Genomic DNA, 21,646 nt, shown 5'->3' with positions numbered 1-21,646 from the left:
TCTCCAAGCCAAACCATGGTACTTGCTGTTCTGCAGATGTGGCTGTGGGCAACTGGCACTGCTTCGTGCCCTCCTCCTCCTCGTGCACAGGGCCTCCTTTCTGAACCTCACTTTCTAGTTTTGCCTCCTCAGGATCAACAAGCTGTGACTCAAGTGGCCGCACTAACTGACTGCTGCTCTCAGCAGCAAAACCTGCAACAGGCGTCTCTGTAATAAACAAGAGATAATGCTCCTATATGGGTGAACTTCAGCTGTGATGTGCCCCCATCTCTTCCCCATGCTGCAAGATCCCCCAGTCAGAGTGGAAGTAAGCAGGTCGATAGCACAATTAAAAGAGATCCTATTTGCATCATTTTTGCTCACTGAATAACCCTGCCTGGGCCAGTCTAACCTACTATCTCACAGGGTTGTTGTAAGAACAAAATGAGACTAGGGTTCAAATCCCCACATAGCCATGAAGCTCACTGGGTGACCTTGGGCCAGTCACTGCCTCTCAGCCTCATGAAAACCCTATTCATAGGGTCACCATAAGTTGGAATCAACTTGAAGGTGGTACATATATTTTTTATTTTGAATATGATGATTATGATAATAAATATGCAGCATTTCAAATTAATTCTGTATGAGAAGCATTCCATGCCAAGCTTGGAAAACCAAGGATGAGGTATAAAATGTAGACAAAAATACTTTTGACAAAATGCCGTTTATCTTTTATATCTATATCTATAATGAGTAATACAGCTGAATGATGTATGTAAAGTATTTTTTCCTTCCCTTTTCTTTTTTATTAATATTTTAGTACTACTGCTAAAGTTCTGATGAAAGAATAAAGCATTCATTAGCCAAATTCAAATGATTAGAACGCATCACATAAATTCCACTGAAGTTGGAGTTTTTGCCATAGAAAATGAAAAAACATATAACCTATGATAGCCCAATAGACAATCAGAACTAATATAAAACCCTATTGCTTCTCATTTGCAAATCTTGCAAGATCTAAAGTAACTCTAGATCATGTGAGTTCAGGTGATGCATGTTATGTACATTTGTATAGATATTAGCAGAGATTGTCAACAGTCTATCTCTCTCTGGGACTGGGAATCTCTCTCTTTCTCACAGAACATGAGTTTGAGAGCTGGGGGACTGAGAGGAGGAGCTGCAAGGACCCTACTTCTCACCTCATCTCTGCCAAGAACAAAAAAATCAGCCTTAAGCCATTTATTATATGCCTAATGATTTATTATTATTATTATTATTATTATTACTGAGACAGTTTTTGTCCCACATACAATTCAGTCTTGTGATTAAACAGGACAAAAATATAAATAAAATAAAAGATGGAGTTCAAATAAATATACAATAAAAAGCTAGCCGGCATTTTAAAAGGCAGGAGTGCTGTGTCTGGATAAATACAGCACACAGCTATGCATGGGAACAAGGGGGAGAGTTCAAAAAAGGGGGGAAGGAAGAGAAGTAGGCCAGAGCTTGGAAAAGTTACTTTTTTGAACTACAGCTCCCATCAGCCTAATCCAGTGGCCATGTTGCCTAGGGCTGATGGGAGTTGTAGTTCAAAAAAGTAACTTTTCCAAGCTCTGATAGGCCGAAGTTTCAGAAGTGCCTTGTGATTGATGGAGGGGGCGGCAACGAGACAAGGAGAGGCAGTGGGGGGCAGAAGGGGCCACAGGGGGCGGAAGGGGCCGCGGGGGGGCACACACACACACACAAATCATCGTCACTCACCTCCACAGCTCTTCGCCATTCTGCTGCAGCCTTCTCCGTTGTCCTTGCCCTGGCTTTTTCCTCTGGCGTCCATTTTTTCCTCTCAGACGCTAGCAGGCCCTGCCTATTCACCTCTTCCCTTGTGCCTCCTAACACAGATCACGAGGGAAGAGACAGTCTGCGCAGAGGTCCAATCAGTGTGAGGCACATGTCTTGTGTTAACCAATCACAGCCAGGAGCTGACTTCCCCTTGTTCCCGCCCCCAAGTAACGTCCAACCTAACGTGGAAACGTTAAAGTTGCAGCTGAAAAGTAGGGAAATTACTAGTCGTTCCATTACTTGCCAAATGTAATGGAATTACCCACTCGTTGTTTAAAATTGTAACGAATTACAAGTAACTCATTAAAAATAACGAGTTACTTCCAAGCTCTGGCTATAATGTAGTATGGCCTGTGTAGTGTTAAATAGTTTGTTGGTGAGGCTGCAACTGACTTAGAGTTCCACAGGGATGGATATCTGACCAATAACGAGATGTTGTTATTGCAAACACAGAAGTAGCATGTACATTTTCCACCTCCAGTGAAAGCTGCGCTGTTTGAGAGCGGGTTTTTAAAAAAAAGTTTGTGTCAATTTTGTAGGAGCCTCAATTCCAGACTGTCATTTGACCTAAAAGTAGATTTTCATGTTGTTTGTGTACTTCCTTCCCCCTTTGAATTCATATGAGTAGAAATAGCTTTCTTCCTATCAATATGTGTATTCTGTTGTTTTTATATATTCCATTTGATGGTTAATATGGCATAAAAGGGTTTTATTTAACACTTGCTTTCTCCAAATTCTTACTGAAAAATTGTCTGAATTGAACTCCATATTTGAAATATCCAATATCCTTTTGGAAAACAAGATAACTGGCTTATAGTTTGAAGGTTATCAGAAGTGTATTTTGCTTTTTGTGTAATTCTGTTTTATAGCTGTTATTCTGCGTGATTTTAATTTATGGTTTGATCTGTTGTTTAAAGGCAACCCTCCAGATGCTTACTTTCATGGTTTTTTCTCCCTTTTTTCAGTTTGTAAGTAATATTTACTATACAGGTCTATTCTAAAATTTCTAAAGACTTAGTAATAACACCCTCCCTTCACCACAGAATGTAAATGTTGTCCATTCGTCATGGAGGTTTGTGCAAAGCAAGGCTGTTGCTCTTTAGCCATTTGAGTTACCCCTGGGGCTGTAATCCTATGAGATCTGAATGCCTTCATCTAGTACTTGAGATCGGTTATTAAAGAGGCAGTATTAGTTTCTGGACGGCTGCAAATAAAGGTGTTTTGGGAACAGATCTATTTTTCTTCTTAATCCACAGTATCTGTGATTTCTCCCATTAAACTGTTTCATTTTCTAGTTTTCCAGCTAACAGCAATAAGAGCATTTCAGGCAGATCTTGCAATGAAAAGATCTAAAAATAAAATTAAGTAAGGTTTATTCTAAAAACATAAACAGTTTATTCGCTTTAACATCTGTTGTTAGCATTCTTAAGCCAAATGTTGTGGTGTTTTTTGTCATCCGTTTATGTAGTCTTTTTCACCATTCTGAATTCAGTTAGGATATTGAGAGAGATTTTTGCCAGTTAATGGCTGTGTTCTATTAATTTGCAAAAGGGAACTTTCGTGTTTCATGTACCAACCCATGTAATCCATTTTCCAAAACATTAACAAGCATTTTACATATTTGAAGTGGGGAATGAATTTTATTGCAGTTGCTAGTAGAAAGCCATATCCAGTTTTGGTCATACTCTGAGTAGACCCATTGAAATCAGTGTACTTGCCATGGATTTCAGTGCGCCTAGGCCTGCACAGAGTATTACTAACATTGGATATTGCCCACAGTCTTGAGGGATTAGACCAGAGGTAACCAGTGTGGTGCACTCCAGATGTGGACTACAACACTCATCATCCTGGACCATTGGCAATGCTGGCTGGGCTGATGAGGCTTGTAGTCCAAAACATCTGAAGTGCACAGCGTTGACTATCTCTAGATTATACTGTACACATACATGCTTTATTTAGTCCTACAGAAGGTACTGTCTCTTCATCTGGAGAGTATTTTACTTGCACTGGCATACAGATCTCTGCATGCAACACATTTTGGGATTTTTTCATGCTTTGATGCCTGTTTTGTTGTGTGTGCATATGAAATCTGATTGTGTTTTCCCCTTGCATGATTTTGCTCAATTCCATTCCTTTAATTATACATTGTTCTCTTGAAATTTGATTGAAACACAGCTTTCCACTTTGTAGCAAGGAGAGGGTGAGCCTCGGAAGGATTTGCATTATGTCAAGTATTTACCATTTCATCATTCACTTGACAATCTTAAAGATAAACACAAGGGAAGTAGGAACAGACTCATCATATTAAGACATGGATATTGTTTTTTATAAACCTTCAAGTAGAAAAGCAATACAGAATTGTCTTTTTGTTTTTTCTTGTGCTGAAGCCAGCCAATTTATCAGCTGTTCAGAAATGAAAGGCCTTCTCCAAGTAAATACCAGCAAAAATGCTGACAGATTTAATAATCATCTTCTCACAGTGAGAGCCTTCCTTCGTTGGTTGTTCAAATTGTGGCAGATGCGTCTTGTTGAAATAAAGGATTATAAAATTAAGCCATTCATACAAAGTACATCCCAGTGAATGAAATGTTGACTCAGTAACTTTTGTTAAGTTGATAATAATTTCTGGAACAGGTATAGGGTGAAGTTGTAATACACAAATAGCTATGTAGTGTAATAAAAAGTGAGAAAGATGATGTGGTCCAGGCCACTGCTGAATATCTGATTCGTACTATCTTCAGAAAGCGAATGTTTTGATCTCAAAAACAAGTATTCTAGTTAAACAGCAATCAAGCCATTGTTTATAGTAGAAAATCTCCAGTTGGAATAGGAATAGAAAAACAAATGGGAGGTATTCATCAATTGTCATGGATGTATGTATGGAGATTAGGTAAAGCGCCTGAAATGTTTGCCTGTACTATCTTCCAGATGTGTCTCATTTCACTGAGGTGGTGAACTTCTGTCAGGGTTGTGTCAGTTTCATACTGCAGGTGGGGGCTCAATTGGGTGAATGTGGCTTTAGGTGGGTGGGGATTCTTCCATATACAAAACTAGATGCCAGAGAGAATGTGTTTACTAAATCAGGGTTTGAAGCTGGTTATGAGGAGACCTGGTTAATCTTCACCACAGTCACCATATGTGCCAAAGTGTATGTATGTCCTCTCATAGCGGTTCCCCTTCCAGTATTTATGTTAGCCCAAGTGAGAAGTCATTAATTATGTAATAGCTTGGATCCATAGTTCCAATGTATGAGCAGAAGGCATTTCTGGTCAAAAGCGCATACGAGAGCTCTGCTGGATCCACAGTCCTGTTCTTTCTCTGGTCAATCAGATTTCCACAGAAAGTCTGCAAGCAGGTCCTGAGTGCAACAGCATTCTCTCCACTTGTGACTTCCAGCAACTGGTACTCAGAGGCATTCTACCTCCAATAGTGCAGGGAGAACACAGCCATTGTGGCTAGTGGCCATTGATAGCCTTGTCCTCTATGAATATGTGTAATTCTCTTTTAAAGCTTTCCACTTTGGAGGTCCTGTGCCTTTCATAGCTGTGGAGCAAGCAGAAGTTCAATAGATGACATTTTCCTTTTTTACATTCCAGGAAAAAAATCATCTGATTAAGTTCAGCTTGTCTTACAACTCTTAAAGCCACAGGAATACTGCCAGACCAGAAAGCTGATAACTTTCAGTGGATGTGTAAAGTATGATGGCTAATAAATAAGAGGTTACAATGTAACCATTTAACATTATTTGGGAGGAAAATAGGAAACATTTTGGTAGCTCTGTTCCAAAATTGCCATCCATGAAATAATAGAAGGTGGCTTGACAAAGAAGGTATTTGTCTCTTTTCTTCTTGCAAACACTTCTGATGCTTTACTCTTCATTCTTCTTTGGTGACCTAAGCTTTTGTGAAACGTGTATATAATACTTGAACTGTATGTTTAAGCAATACCATGTTCATTTAAAGAGATGCAGTGGTTAAAACTACAGCAAAGCTGTTATATGGTGACATTTAATATTTTGGCAGGAGCCAATAGCTTATATGTACATCCTGCAGTACATTTTATTAAACAGAAACTGGCTAAATGCAATAAATAGTAACATATAGGAAAATACCAAGGAAAAGAATACTATTGATCAAACTTCTTTTCCTTTACTGTATCAACTGCATTTTGGATGTAGTGTCCATTCTGTTCACTTCTCCAGATGCTATTATTGGTAATTAAATGAACTTTATCATGTGTGCAGCTTAATTGGTTTCTGTTCAGGGAAATGTTTAGATCATTCTGTGTATCTTAGGTTATTTTAGTCTCTCTATTATTATCCTTAAATTGTGTCCTAATTACCCCTCTTGGAAAAAGATGCTATGATGACTACCATTGAAGAGCAATAGTAACATTTACATCAGATAAGCGCCATCCCAGACCTCTTAGGTTCTTTGAGTTTGTATGCGTGTGCATAGAATTTATATCCTTGCAAATGGTACTTGAAAGCTTTGTGTTTCACAGTGGCTGCTCCAGTCCCATCTGTCATTTCCGCTAGTAGTATAATAGGCTTTTAATGCAGGTTCACTAACATCCTGATAATAATAATAACAATAATTTTAAAAGCCTGAAGTGTAGATGTTTTAGGATTTGGTAACACATTAACATTATACAAAGTTGAGATGAAGAATTGAAAACAGCGTGCAAGACACCAGACATTTTCATTCTTCCTACTGATGCAACCTTTTAAAATTATTTCTACAGGTTCAGTCCATGCAACTTCAATAGCAGCCTCTAGAGTGGAGCAGGCACTGTCTGAAGTTGCCTCATCATTGCAGAGCAGCACTCCGAAGCAAGGTCCTCTGTATCCTTGGATGACTCTGGCTCAAATCTGGCTTCATGCAGGTAATGGGGAACAGCTGCTGTTTTCCACCCCTGCTCATTAGCTACAGGAATCTGTATTTATTGCACGGCAGGGCAGAAAGTTTTATTGTATGTCAGCTAAAAGCTCAGCTTTTAAGGACACTTATTCAGAATGTGGCATTTTGTTACATTTCAAGACAAGAACATTGTATGTTTAATTTATGAAACAGTGGTCTCAGGGAGGATGGCATTTAGTATTTAACAGCCTTGTCAGAAGATTGACTCCCCCCCCTTTTCCATCCATGACTCAGGTTGTTAAGCCATGGAAAGTTAAAGTGCCTCATTGAAAGTTAAGTGTGACATTGTTTTATTGAACATCACACTGCCATTATAGTTAAAATGGACAGTTGTGGACAGGGGCAGCTCAAACGTAAGAATTTTAAGCAAAAAGATGAAATGCCATCTGAAATTAAATGTGTGTGTTTTTCAAACTGCAAAGAGAATAACTATTACTAGTTTCTGAAAAAATATTTTTAGAAAGCATGTGTTTTATATAGGAATACTAGTATTTTAATAGGGCAAAAGAGTTTGGCTAAACCTTCTGGTTTTAAAGCTTGGATACCTCAGATATATGAAGATCTTGATTTTACAGAGTGGTAGAACTGAGAATAAGGCAGTTCGGCCCGTATGATCAGGGACTATACCTATTTCAATAAAATATGCTAGTTTTGTGATGTAAGTTAGAAGTAAAACTACTTTGAACCAACACAGAATACTCACATGATATATCTGTTGCTGGACTGTCTCATTTTAGACAGCAAGAAGGAGGAATCAAATCTATGAATGCTTCCCTGGATAAGATATTGTCTGTACATACAGAAATGAGCATGCCAAGCAGAAGGTTCTAGGTTACTTTCAGCAGCGTGCTAGTTTTGCAGTGTATTTTGTATGAGGGAAGCATTCCTACAGTCAATCCCTTACTTGTGTTTGAAACTGGCCAGCAACAGATGCATCCTCTGGTATCAGCTCAACTATTTCACTTCAGGCAGACTCATGTACATATGTTTACTTTAAACAGTTTAAGTTTAGCCTATATGGTGTAGTGGATTGTCCGTCACTAGGGCAAGAGACATTGAGGTGCTAATCCTCATTCAGTCATGAAGCCCATCTTATCCTGATCTACATCTCAGGGTTGTCATGAGGATCAGGGATGTACAATGCCCTGAGCACCATATTGAGATACAGATATAAGAAATTAGCAGCCTTGCACCCACCATTGTTCTGAAATTCCATGAAAGCAATACATTAGTGTAGTTTTGAAAGGTTCAGTTTGCCATCTTGATTCAAAATTGTCCAGTTGTATGCAAACATAGATGAAAACCTGCTCCTTGATCTCAGGAACTATCATGTAAAATTTGGTTATGATAGCTTAAAAGGAGTCCAAATGTATTGAGAACAAACAACTTTCCAAAATATGTAGTAGATAATAACAATAATTGGAAGCTTCCAATACCTGTTCCCAAGAAAGTGCTTTTAGGTTTGCAGACTTATAGTGTAATCCTATACATACTATTATGGGTTTGAGGTTGAGATGAATGATTTCTATGAATCCCTTTCCAGTCTCTGGTTTGGAACCCTTCACCTGGGGGTGAGAAACCTGCTCTGCTAGTCAGATGAGTTCCCTTTATTGGTCTAATAGAGTAGCCTGGTGAGTTAATGGGCCTATCAAGTGCCCATTAACTGGGCCAGGGAGATCCTATTGTTATTGAAACTTTTCAGGAGAGCCCTCCCCTTCCTGAGGCCAAGGAGAGGCTTGAGTTTTGGGTTGAGTCTGAGGAAAGGCTGGGAACTGCAAGCAGGCAGAGAGGCTGGCTCTTTGCACCATGGCTTTAGGGTGCCTCCTGTAAGCCTGATGGATTTATTGGACTGCTGGTGCTTTGAATCCCTCCATCTTAAGCTCAGGTTGGAATGTGTGTAAATAAACAAACCATATTTCATATAGACATCACAGACTCCACTGACCTTTTTTCCAAGGAAACCAAACCCCCGAGTAAGCGCAGGGATCCCTGAAAATCTATCACCACTCATAGATTGGGGTGCTGCACGCTATTTACTCAGAAGTCCCATTGAGTTCAGTAGGGCTTACTCCCAGTTAAGTGTAGTTAGGAGTTTAGTCTCCTTTCTAAAATGGTAAATAAAGATATGAAAAATCTTGTGGGGAAGGAAAGAATATGCTTGACCTTAAATCTGAGGTTAGAAATATAAAGTTGTTTGATACAATCTCTTATCTTGTATGAAGGGGCCAAATAAATGGGAGCAAGTTGTGGTACTAAGTTGCAAAACACTTTGGTTTGTAAAACGTTTTATATTGTAAAACATCTTGCTATTGATTATATTTTATCATGCAAAACATACAACATTCTTGCATAGAGCAAGCAGAAGCATGGAACCAGCTTATTCAAAAGAGGTGCAGTGCAAAATGGTCATGATGCAGGAGATCCATGATTGTGTCTCCCACCATTCTTTCAAGCCTGAAAACAACTTGGGGTTTTGATTTTTGTTTTTTAAACTGGAGCACTGATGTGGGAGGGGATGTATTATCTACACAGTACCCATATTTAAATATTCCAAATGCTGTTGTTTTCCCTTGGATTAGAATAAAAATTCTAAAAAGCAAAGGTAGCCCTATTGATCCATAAAAAACAAACTCCCAACATCCAAGGTTGGGAAATACTTTTAATTAGGGCCAATCAAAATGTCGCAAAAAAGAGTCTTGTAGCACCTTAAAGGCTCACTGTTGTGTTTTGTTCTGTTTTAGTCCGCTGTGAGCTCACACTTGTCTTCCCATGCTGACTTTTTTTCAACTGGTGGAAGTTGCTAAATGTGATGTCATATTAGCACATACAACTCTGTGCACTTGTGGTACTTTTCTTGTGGAAGAACAGTTCCTTCATGGGGGGGGCGTGCGTGCGTGCATGTGTGTGTGTGTGTGTTTCCCCGTAAGCCTCTGAGAGGCGTGAAGCTTATTTCAAGCCTGAAACTACAACATTCACACACAGGAAGTACTTTGGTTGGTTGACATGTTTCAAGTGGTGTTCAAGGTGGCTTACAGCAGTGAAATGCAAATAAAGTAAACACAATAAAACGCAAAGTAAAAACATTAAACAAGGAAGGTAAAACATACAAGTTAAAACTACACCTGTTTGCACTGGCCATGAAAAGTTAGCTTATGAGCCAAAGCCCTGCCAACAAATGATAATCTGCAACACTACTAGTCTAGCCTCCCTTTCCAAGGTTCTCCGAAGCCTGGGAGCAACCATTGAGAAGGCCCCTACCAGAAAACATGCTTATGGCCTCCCTCTAATAGCTTAAAACCCAGGCAGGCTCATATGGGAGAAATCCCAAATTGTGTAGGGATAGGAAGGTCATAATTAGCATTTGGAATTGTGCCCCAAAACAGACAACCATAGCTTAGCCTTCCCCAACCTGATGCCCTTCAGAGGCTTTGGACTATAATCCGCCATCTCTGACTGTTGGCCATGCTGGCTGGAACTGATAGGAGTTACAGTCTAAAACAGCGTTTCCCAACGTTGGGTCCACAGATGTTGCTGGACTACAATTCCCATAATTCCTGACTATTGGCCATGCTGGCTGGGGATGATGGGAGTTGTAGTCCAACAACATCTGGGGACCCAAAGGTTGGGAAAGGCTGGTCTAAAACAACTGGAGGGCACCAGGTTGAGAAAGGCTGCGTTAGCCAGTGAAGCTATTTCATCTTCTTCATACTTCATCTACTTATCTGTACAGTCACTGTTCGTTTAAGATTAATTTGTGGATTTGAAACTATTATAAACAGCTCTGGATTTGACTTAATTTAAGCTCAATACATTCAAGTTGATGCAGATACAGTGGGAGAACATTTGTTTTAAAATGCAACAGGTAGACCATCAAAACTTCCATATTTTGTCTTACATTTCAAAAAACAGTATGGTGGGCATGAATGTATTTCAGCACTCATGCTGCATAGTCTGTGTGAATGGTCCCTTTATTAATGGCTAGTAGAAAATGGAAGGGGGTAATCAATAGTTTCTGTTCTAGCATATAATTTATCAGTCATAGTGCACCATTTAGCAAATATCATTCAGTTGTTCTTTGGCATTAATTTAAAATAGCATTTTAGTAGTAGTTTATATGTCTAAGAGTAAAGGCATACTAAGGCTGAATCAGCCAGGAAAACAGTGGCATACCCAGTGTGGAATACAGTTGCGGCCAGCAGCACAGGATTGTGCACCAGGCTTCCCAGCACTGTATGTTGCTGTGGGTTGCCAAGAGGGGGAGGGGGAAGGCAGTGAGGAGCTTGATGCAGTGTTGGCACAGTGGCTGGAATGTCGGATTGGCTCTACCGCTGCGCCCGCATCACACCAAGGTCCCTCTTCTTCTTGGTAACCAGCAGTGGCATGCAGAATTGGGAAGCCAAGTAAGCACCACCACACTGCCGGCTGCTACTAGTAGAATAATGGTGGTTAGAGTCAGGCTAGAAGTGGGAAGCTCCAAGTTCAAGTTTCCACTGAGCCATGAATCCCACTGTCTCATCTTTAGCCAGTCAGTGTCTCTGAGCCTAACATGCTTTATTAGATTATGTGGATAAAATGGGTGGTGGGAGAACCATGTACCGTGTCCTTGCAAAAAGAGCAAGATTAAACTGAATAAATAAACAAACCAAAAAATAAAGCCTGGGGATCATTCAGACACATTAGAGATTCATTAGTTCTGCAGAGATAAAACCTACTTTTATCTGGCACCCTATAAAATGCTCAGGTGTGCAACCCAGGCAGGAGAGTAGGGCCCAAAAATTCAGCCAGGCTGAGACAAGGTTTAATACATTCCAACTCTTGAGGTTTTCCACAGCTCGCACAGACTCTGTTCCCCTCAGCTTGAGTTTGAATCAGAAAATATATCTTGTTATAGCCTGGCTACTATTTTGGACCATCCATGAGCTGCTTACCTGGGCAGCTAGACCTTTCTGAGTGCTGGTTTGAGTTTGAACTGAATAGAACCAAACCAAATGGAGTGATGCAGCTGAGATAAATTATTTCTTTCTCTCCTCTGCATTTTGATCAGAGAGGGTTCTGCCTTTAATGCCAGGGCCACCATTGTTTTTCTATCTGTGCCACTATGGAGGGTCGGCTTGTGAGGGGTGTGGTGGTTGGGATTCGGATGGGGTTTGCCATCAAAAGGATAGGCCTGACAAATGTAGCATTGTTTATTGTGAGGCACTATGAGCACTGTGACTACAGTCAAAGAGCAGGATATACATTTCCATAAATAAATATTCATGTTGTACATAGTGAATGGTCATTTGGATTCTGGCCATAGCTTTTTCATTTATTGCTGTCATGTGGATGATGTTAAATAGCACCTATTTAAGTATCTTTGTATGGAAGCAGTTTTTATATACCAGCCACATTGTTTTGCAGCGGAGGAAAAATTGCAATACAATTTCTCACTGTATTTAAATTACTATTTTTTGTAGGTGTTGGTATTTGCTTGTACCTATTAAGGTACAAGTAAAAAGAAAAGGGGAGATGTACAGGAAATTAATACATCAACATCTTTACTGCTTTATGTAAAACTCAGGTAGTTCAGAGTTTTATTGATGCAGGTGATATAAGGCAAAATTTGAGAGAGAAAATGTCTGAAAGTGTCTACAGAAACAAATTGCATACCCCTCATTGAGTAATAGACTTAAGTACCCATCTGACCCTAATCGCAAGGCATTTTGTTCTGTAGCCTGGGCTACAATTTACTTAAACATTGACTTTTAAATTATCTGATGCTTTTATGAGGTGCTTGATGTTTTTATGCAGTTATTGGAAGGGCTGCATTAAAGCTTTTGGTTTTTCTTTATTCTTCCTCTGCTAGTTCCCCACTGATCACAATGCTAAAATATGCCTTCACACATTTGGTTAAAATAAACTTGAATTACTGGGCTGGGAACCAAAAAGCTACTTTAAGTATCCCCAACGGCTTGCTTGTACTCCTTAGAATTTTTAAAGGTTTTTTTCCCCTTTGAACAGTAGACACATTCTCCCATCCCGTATCGTAACCTGTTTTTGAACCCCCCCCCCCAGTTTCAAAAGTAGGTAAAGGGATTGCTCATAACACAAGAGAAGACTAGGGGGAGATATGATAGCACTGTTCAAGTACTTGAAAGGTTGTCCCACAGAAGAGAGCCAGGATCTCTTGATCATCCCAGAGTGCAGGACACGGAATAATTGGCTCAAGTTACACTATGGAATTCACTCCCACAGGAGGCAGTGATGGCCACAAGCTTGGATGGCTTTAAAAAGTGGATTAACAAAATCACAGAGGATAAGGCTATAATTTCTGATCTATTGACTGTAATAAACTGATTGATAAGGTTATCAATGGCTACTAGCCTTGATGACTATGCTCTCCCTCCGCAGTCGGACCCACTATGCTTCTGAATACCAGACAGTTGCTGGAAACCGCAAGAGGGAAGAGGACTGTTGCACTCAGGACCTGCTTGTGGGATTCCCATAGGCATCTGGTTGGTTACTGCAAGAACAGGATGCTGGACTAGATGGGCCACTGGTCTCATCCAGCAGGCTCTTCTTAATTAAAAGCACACCACAGGGATGTTTTTGTTAGTGTGTAATGCCCTCACTGGAAACAATCACACAATATTCCAGGAAGAGAGATCACCTAGCTTAAGGGGCAAGAGTTTGATACTATCTATTTAAAAAATAACTCTGGAAAGATGCGAGTTCTGGTACACATCTGCCATACAGAAATGGACTGCACAAGAACCAAAGGGCAGTATTCAACTCATGCCTCGCATCAGCATAAGGATTTCCACTTGCATAACAGGACTTCTGTCCCTTCTCCTCCCCATGTGTGCACCCTGTACCCTCCCCCAAGCTGCTTCAGAGGGTTGAGGAAACACCTAGAACAGATTTAGGGGGCACACAGGAGGGCAACAGGAAGGGGAAATCCCGTTGCACAAGCAGAAATATTTGCACTTATGGGATTGTGACTTAGTGCTATGTTGGATACAACCCAAAGAATGGCTTGAAACTTCACATCATGGCGTGGACATTGCTGAAGGGCTTTGATACTTTTACATAGGAGTTCTCACAAGAGCTCTGTGTTGAGCAATAAACAGTTTTGAAACCATTACATTAAGAAAAAAACAAAACACAAATACCAGCATTTTTTAAAAAAAACCTAAAAATTCCCAAAATACTGCAAATATGAAAGGTGCACATTTTTGACATAACAGTAGTATTCTGTTAAAGAGTTGTGTACAAGTGGGATACAAATGCATATATATTGTACAAAAAACCTAATTGCCTTTTAAAGGAGTCTTGAACATTTTGAGGGTATTTAATAAAGAGTTCATGTTATCCCTGTTCCAGTTAATGCACGTTAACTAAATCCTCCTGTTCCAGGACCATTAAAAAAGAAAGATCCTGGGGCCAGCATAGAATTGGCCTTCAGCCCAAATTAAGAACCAAACCTGGTTCACAGTGTGAACATGACTCGGATGCGTACTGAGCCAAGATGGCTGATTGAACCCCATGGTTGGAGGCAGTAGACCTTTGAATGCCAGTTGCTGGAAACTATGGCGGTGGGGGAATGCTCTTGCACTCTGGTCTGCTTGTGGACTTCCCATAGGCATCTCGTTGGCCATTGTAAGAACAGGATGCTCGACTAGTTGGGCCATTGGGAAAGCCCACAAGCAGGACATGCGTGCAAGAGCACTCTTCACTCCTGTCATTTCTGGCAACTGGTATTCGAAAGCATACTGCCTCTGACAGTGCAGGCAGAGCATAGCCATCATGGATAGCAGCCACTGATAGCCTATTCCTCTATGGATTTGTCTAGTCCTCTTTTAAAGCCATCCAACTTGTTGGCCATCCCTGCGTCTTATGGGAGTGAATTCTATAGTTATGCGCTGTGTGAAGAAGCTTTGTTTTGTCTGTCCTGAATTTTCAAACATTCAGCTTCATTGGATGTCCACGGGTTCTAGTGTTGTGTGTGAGAGAGAAAAACTACTCTATATCCACTTTCTCCGTGCCATGCATAATTTTATACATTTCAATCATGTCACCTCTTACTTCTGCTTGTCTTTGTGGCTGAGAATTTGCATTCTGGTCCTCTTCTTAGATTCGCTATAAAGAAATATAAGAGGAACACTGCTCATGAAACAGGGCTTTCCTTCTCCTCTCACCACAATCCCCAAGCTGCTCTTGGAGGTTGAGGGATGTCCTGGGTGCCATGAGGTTGGGCATGGGGGCCTGCAGCAGGATGGAGGAGTGATCAGCAGAGCTGCCCTGTGCAGAAATGCCTTTCCACTCACACACAATACATTTGAATCCAAGCCACTGAACATAAATTCATACCCAGCAAGAAGAAGCCTTCAGTTGTGTTGCTACTTTAGAATAAAGGAGCTGGTCAGGTTCAGTTTACCAAACTTTAAAAATCTAGCCAATTTCCTATCTTACAGAACAATAAGGATAAGTAGATTATATTCTATATTTGAGGGTGTTCCTCTAGAATAGAAATGGCAGGAGCTTGTTCTCTTTTAGATGGAAACAGTGCATGTAACCTCATTAATGTCTCACATCAAAGATGAGCCCAAGTGTCCGTTTGCTCCAGATCAGGTTGCTTTCTTTCCCAACCGAAACCTTTGTGTCCTTGGATTCTCCCAAACTGAGGTTGTATTCAATCGTTGCCAGGGTAGCTTCCTTGGAGAACTAAGCCATAATATAATCAAGGGAGAGGATATTAATTAAGGAGAAATCATTCATTTGTCCCTCTCCTTCCTCCTCTTCACAGCTGAAGTATACATAGGAATTGGAAAGCCTGCAGAAGCCACAGCATGTACTCAGGAAGCTGCTAACCTCTTTCCAATGTCTCACAATGTTCTGTACATGAGAGGTCAAGTGGCAGAACTTCGGGGAAATATTGATGAAGCAAAACGCTGGTATGAAGAGGCCTTATCTATCAGCCCTACGCATGTCAAAAGTATGCAGAGATTGGTAAGTCCAGCTTACAAAACATAATGCAGGTGAAGCTCTTGAACACTTGGCTATGCAAATATTAAGTCTTTTTTAATTATTTTTATTTTTACCCTCAAATACTTGGATAATTAGAAGTTTGTTAAGCAGTCAACAATGACATATAACTTCAGTAAACATGCAGTCTTAGGTCATTGTTCTCAAGCTGGTAGGATGCTATCTAGAGTGGAAGGAGAGAAAGATAGGACAGATAAGTAAAAATAATTTACAAGACACAAAATTAAAAGGGATCCCATGTTTCAGATTGGAGGCAAAAGTGAGTTATAAGTCTGGATAGGTTTGCTGTTATTTAAGTTGATCAGGAATTGGCCTCCAGTAGATTCATTTAGTTAGTTGGCTGCTTATTTCTAACTCACCCCAGTCCAAGCAGCTGAAACCAGAATGATTTCTCAATTAACCATGGCTTTAATTTTATTATATTCTCGTGGATTCCCACTCACCATGTGCTCATATCTCCTTTAAAACTACATTATAAGTGAAACATGTTTTGGCAGACACAGAGATCTTTGTGCTGCTGGACATTTTCAGAGCACTCTAGTGTGAGCCAAAGAAAACAGTTTTTGAGACATTTTGAGTTCTTGGTAATCTTCTAGTGCTTTTAGATGTACAAAGTGCCTTTGTATTTATTGTTCTGCTTGTTTTCATAACACCTTAGTGAGGCAGGTCACCATTTTGTGTTTATTTTAGAGATGAGGAAAACGTAACCTGAGATAGGATAGTATCGATAGGACCACTTAGCTGTAGGGCAGGGGTGGGAAACTGGATCTGAATGGCAGACTGGATCCTTATCTCCTCCATCCCCCACAGGCCATGTTTGACAGGCGGGCAAGGCCACCCACTTGTCAATCATCTCATGTCACATTTTTGTGGTGTGTGGTACTTTGAAGTCCTTACGATCAGCTGATCATTGGGGGTTACAAACCACCATGCACAGCTTTCTCCGCGCATAGGGTGCAATGTACAGATTTTGCAGGTGCCACCAATCAGGTGATTGGTGATGCCTGCAACCCCCTTTTTAGTCCAGCCATGTGTTTATCTGCCCCGTATATGATGCCAGGTGTAGGGCAGGTGAGCATGGCTTCACTTGGCCAAAATGGCCTCGCAGACTAAATAGGAATGCCTGGCAAGCCTAATTAGACTGCAGGTCATCTATGATTGCTCTCCCAGATCCCAGTAAAACAGCTGACCTGCTGCTGTTCTCATTTTGATTTTGTCCACAGTGTGAATTGCTTATAAGACATTTAACTGCTGCATAAGACATTTTTCTGCATCTGATTTTTAGTACCACTTAGCTCAAGATTTTTACCTCTTTCATGTTTGTGTCCTCTGCTATTCACAGATGGAAATTTGTATTGATTCTACTATTGGTCAGAAAAGTTATTTTTCAGTCCTTCATGTAATTACAAGGTTCTTTTAAACAAGTTTTGTTTATAAATGTGTGTGTATTTCAATTTTATTAATAGAGGATGGAGAATCTGAAATACTGGGGCACAGCAGTGAAATTCCCTTGGTTTTTATCTGTAGTTTGTAACTAACTAATTTGGTACCTTCTGCAATGCCAGATACATGGATGATGCTTAAAATCATGCATCCTGCCAAAATATGGTATATAATTCAGGGCAAAGAATATGCAATAAAGAGGAAATGACTAAAGTAATATCTCTGATCATTTATTTTGTGACTTGGAAAGGAAAACTACCACTTGGCACAAGTATGAGAAGCATTTGCTCTAGAGCCTACATAGAGATTTCCATTATACCACACCCAGAGTCAGCTGCTGGCAAATGCTGCAGACCTACTAGAGCGGGCATCAGTGTCTCTTTTAAAAATAAATGAATAAATAAATTTATGGTCTAGCATGTGAAGACAAATGTCAGGCCAGATGACTGCAGTCACTACCATTTTCATTATTTCCAAAGTCTCAGGGAGCCACTCTTGACATACACTACTTTGAGGGCATGGCCAGAGGTGTTGGGAATAATGAACATGGTTGTAGCTACAGCTTCTCTTTACAGTGCAAGGCTGAGCGAGTACCAGACAGCTGGAGTGGCACTGCTTTCATTGCTGACATTTATCCATGTTCCGTCTGCCCCCCTGATGAACTGGAGGGGGCATCAAGATGACAAAAGATTAAAGCCCTCTCCCCCCGCCCAAAACATGTTCCTAACCTTTTCATTTGTTAAAAATCAGCCACACAGGGGCTAAAGAAGTAAATAATGTCATGTCTAGTTTGGCATTGGTGAATGGCTGTTAGTGGTACATAAGCAGAGGTACAAGTTTGGGGCTGTGTGGGTTTTTCTTCCCCTAGATGTCAAGCCTGTGTTAGAATGACTTGTTCTCTACCTTGAAAAACCTGTTAGTACTTTGTTATAGAGTTTTTTTTTGTCAGTGCAATAAATAATTGAACTATGATCTATTCCATTAGAATTGTCTTACAGAGTAGGCTGTTGAATGTAACTTTGTTGTGCCAAGAAACCATTTTAACATACCTGTTCAAATTGCCTCTGCTGCATATAGTGCTTAGTGGAAGTAATAATTCCGTCTTTGTACCCAACATTTTTACTCAAAAGTTGGAGGTTGTTTCTGCCTAAGCCCCTGTAAATTATTCAGATAGGCTTTTCCTCTTGTTATTCCTAAAGGAGCACATAAGGCAAAATACCAGACTGGAACACAGAATAGCGGAAGGTGGCTGCTTCTTTTTTTAACCTTTTTGGCTTTTCCAGATAATTAAGTACATTGACAAATGCTAAAAGGTACCTTGTAAAGGAGGTAGCTGGGAAATAGAAAACAACACTCTTATGGTAAAATAAAAGCTGCATATTAAAATTTCCTACCTTGTCCACTTTAATTCACTTGAAACTCATGGCAAATTCATAAATGAATCATCGTTTTATAGTAGATAAGAAGTGCTGGCTCCTGTGGAGAAACCGACACTGATCCACATATTTTGTGCTCATTTGGCCTTTGTTTTTTTCTTTTCTTTTTTTCTTTTCTTTTTTTCTTTTTTCTTTAGTGTGGGGTTTCTGATGGGGAATTTGTACAGTTGGATAATCTATTTAAAAACCTGACTTACTTAGTAGAAACCAATCAGCAATTATAAACCACCTTAGAAGGGAATGGGGGAAATCTTCCTTCGGAGTTTTTTTTTGCTCCTGCATTACCTCAGGTATTAACTGAATTGAATCTTATTTCTAGTGTGAGTCCACTAATGAGTCCATTAATTATTGCACAAATTCCAAAAGTACAAACCCAAAGAACCACAGATTCTGACATTAGAAAATTTTGTAAGCACCCTCATTTCCATCCACTATTTGCCCAGTGTATATATTTTTCCTGCATAACTTTGATCAGATTTGTATGAATTCAGTTTCCTTTGTGTCTTTTAGTTAGCTACTTTGGTGGAGAAGAAAGAAAGAAAAAAGTATACTAAATCATATGTGCTTTACAACCTTTTATCTATTGAAGCTACACATATTTCAGACAAAATTAAAAACTTTAAATTTCCATTCATGTGAATGTAAGTAGTAGACATGTGAATGAATACATTTCTTCGTGAACTTCAAAGAACTTCAGAGTGGTAATTCCTATATAATGTGTATTTTATAAATAGAATGCTACCAGAAATCAGAGAAAATAGGTTTTATTTTAATATTCAACATTTATTTTGTAATCCCTTTTAGTCGTGAATTATTATTATTCTGCCTTGAAAACATGGGGAAAATATTCTTCCCCTGCCTTGTTCCTGAGTATCACTCAAACATTTGTTTGTATTCTGACATAATACTTTCAAATGGAATCTTACTAGGAAACATCTAATCAATAAAAATTAAAGGTTTCAAGAAACCAATAGTTGTTGAAGGAAAGCGTCTTAACTGGACTTCAGTTTTCAGTTAAGGATGAATTGTGGTTCCCATTCCTTCTTGAGAATGGATACAAATCCATCCTTCTCATTTAAAAAGGACAAGGCAAGAGAGTTTGTTATATAAAATTAAAAGACAATAAGTATTACTTCCTCACAATGTCACATGCAATGGGGCTTCAATCAGAGCCTTTTCAAACAAAGAATTAAAGAGTTATGTCCAATCAGCATTCACTAGTGCCAGCCATGTTAAGTAATATTCCTGCCCCTGTGTGATGGACAGAGACAGAGTTAGCTGGGGAATAGCCCGTGTTTTATTGTATGAGGTGTGTGCTGAAGTGTTTTAAAGAGAGAGTGCACAGGCTTTGAAATCAAAATCAGAGGAGAAAACATTATAATGGTAGACTAATGGCACATATCATAGTGATATTACTGGGACCATCCAATAGGTGTTTTTATGACATGAGCAGAACCACCTCTCATTGAGCAAGAGACTTTGGGGATGGGGGAGGAGCCCACCCCATTCATACTTAATTGAAAACCAAAGTTAAGGTAAAACACTTCACTTCAACAATCAGAAATTTTGTCAGTCTCATGCTTTTTCGTGGTTTTAGTAAGGTTGTGTTCCAAGGGATTGCTAGAACAAGAGCTGTGATAGGCTAGCAAGTTAGGTTAGCAGTTTGAGTGCTGGTTAAACAATTTTCCCTTCTCAGTGTAAGCGTTTCCTGGAGCAATGTTTTCTGAGTGGTTCACAGACAATTGAACATTCCAATTCCACCAGCCCTATCCCGTCACGCAAACCACATCATCTAGATGGCCCTTCAGGACAGTCAGCCTTCACTGAGAAGCAATTGGTGTTTTATTTTCAAACTTGAATGCAACAGGTACTCAAGTTTTAAGTGGCAAATATATGTGTGGAGCTATCAGTGTAGACCAGCCTTCCCCAAGCTGGTGCCCTCCCGATGTTTTGGATTACAGCTCCTATCAGTCCCAGCCAGCATGGCCAATGGTCAGAGATGATGGAAATTGTAATCTTCTGTGGTGTAACCATTGAAGCCACAGCCACAAAGGAATCAGGTCCCTACATTATGGCAGGGACACCTGGCCGCTAATGCATATGTACTGTTCCTGATTGACAGCACAATCCCAGTATTCTAAAATTTAGACTCTGATCCTTTTTCTATCTAAATCTTTTTCAAAAAGTGTTCATTACCCTTAAATTTTGCAAACTCAGCTCCCTTTTTTCTCTAAATATTTTATGATTTATATCAGCTTTTTGCAACTGACAGTGAGGAGGCACACTGGAGACTGTTCTGCACTGTGTACAAGATGATTTTTTTAAAAAAAATTACCAATATTTTACATGTACATACATTAAGAGTGCATCAGGGGAGGAACACCATATGAAGCAGAGAGAATTGCAGCATGTAGAACTGTTACTAATGGTGATAAAATGGACTAATGAGCTCTTATAATTTCTAGTCAGGGTGCACTTATTAATTCATATACAGAAAACAATGATCTAAAATTGTTTTTTAAATGCTTATAATGGACAGTTGTTCTAATGTATTAAAGAGGACAGTATTTGGATCTCAGTATCAATGTGGCTTTTATTACTTTGCCTTTGTCTTGTAACAGTGCATCAACATGGTATTCACCTGTCTGGCAAGTCCATCCCTTTTAGCAAGCATATTATCTCATGTTCCTTTCCTCTTTTCATTGCAAAAGGTGTGTTGATTAACATTGGGGTTTTTTTCTAATGTTCTTGCTTTGACTGGCATCAAAGTCAGAAAGAATAATCACCCAGTTCTATTGTCTCAATAAAGGATAAAGGGATCTACTGTTTATGTCTTCCTTTCCTCTCTCTCTTTTCCTTTTTTTCTCTTTCCTTTCCCTTGGGGAAGGGCTGTAGCTCAGTGGTAGAGGTTTACGTGGCTCAATCCTCAGCATCACCAGGAAGGGCTGGGGAGACTCTTGTCTGAAACCCTGGAGAGTCACTGTCAGGCATTGTAGGCAGTACTGA

The 21,646-nt window shown here is 39.8% G+C and overlaps 1 protein-coding gene across 8 annotated transcripts in view; it reads left to right on the top strand.

The window, feature by feature from the left end:
* TTC7B (tetratricopeptide repeat domain 7B) overlaps positions 1-21,646 on the top strand; it is a 178,621-nt gene that overhangs the window by 131,162 nt on the left and 25,813 nt on the right. For 5 of the 8 annotated variants that reach the window (XM_061611948.1, XM_061611947.1, XM_061611952.1 and 2 more), the window contains 3 exons: positions 2,736-2,786; positions 6,562-6,702; positions 15,523-15,725. In XM_061611948.1, the coding sequence (XP_061467932.1) occupies positions 2,736-2,786; positions 6,562-6,702; positions 15,523-15,725 (395 nt within the window). The remainder of the gene's footprint in view (positions 1-2,735; positions 2,787-6,561; positions 6,703-15,522; positions 15,726-21,646) is intronic. The other 3 variants (XM_061611949.1, XM_061611953.1, XM_061611954.1) reach the window with 1 other exon arrangement.

Source organism: Rhineura floridana, chromosome 2 (assembly GCF_030035675.1).
Source record: "Rhineura floridana isolate rRhiFlo1 chromosome 2, rRhiFlo1.hap2, whole genome shotgun sequence".
Lineage (NCBI taxonomy): Eukaryota > Metazoa > Chordata > Lepidosauria > Squamata > Rhineuridae > Rhineura > Rhineura floridana.
The sequence above is the reverse complement of the archived record's forward strand: the minus strand, read 5'-3'. Positions and strand labels throughout refer to the sequence as shown.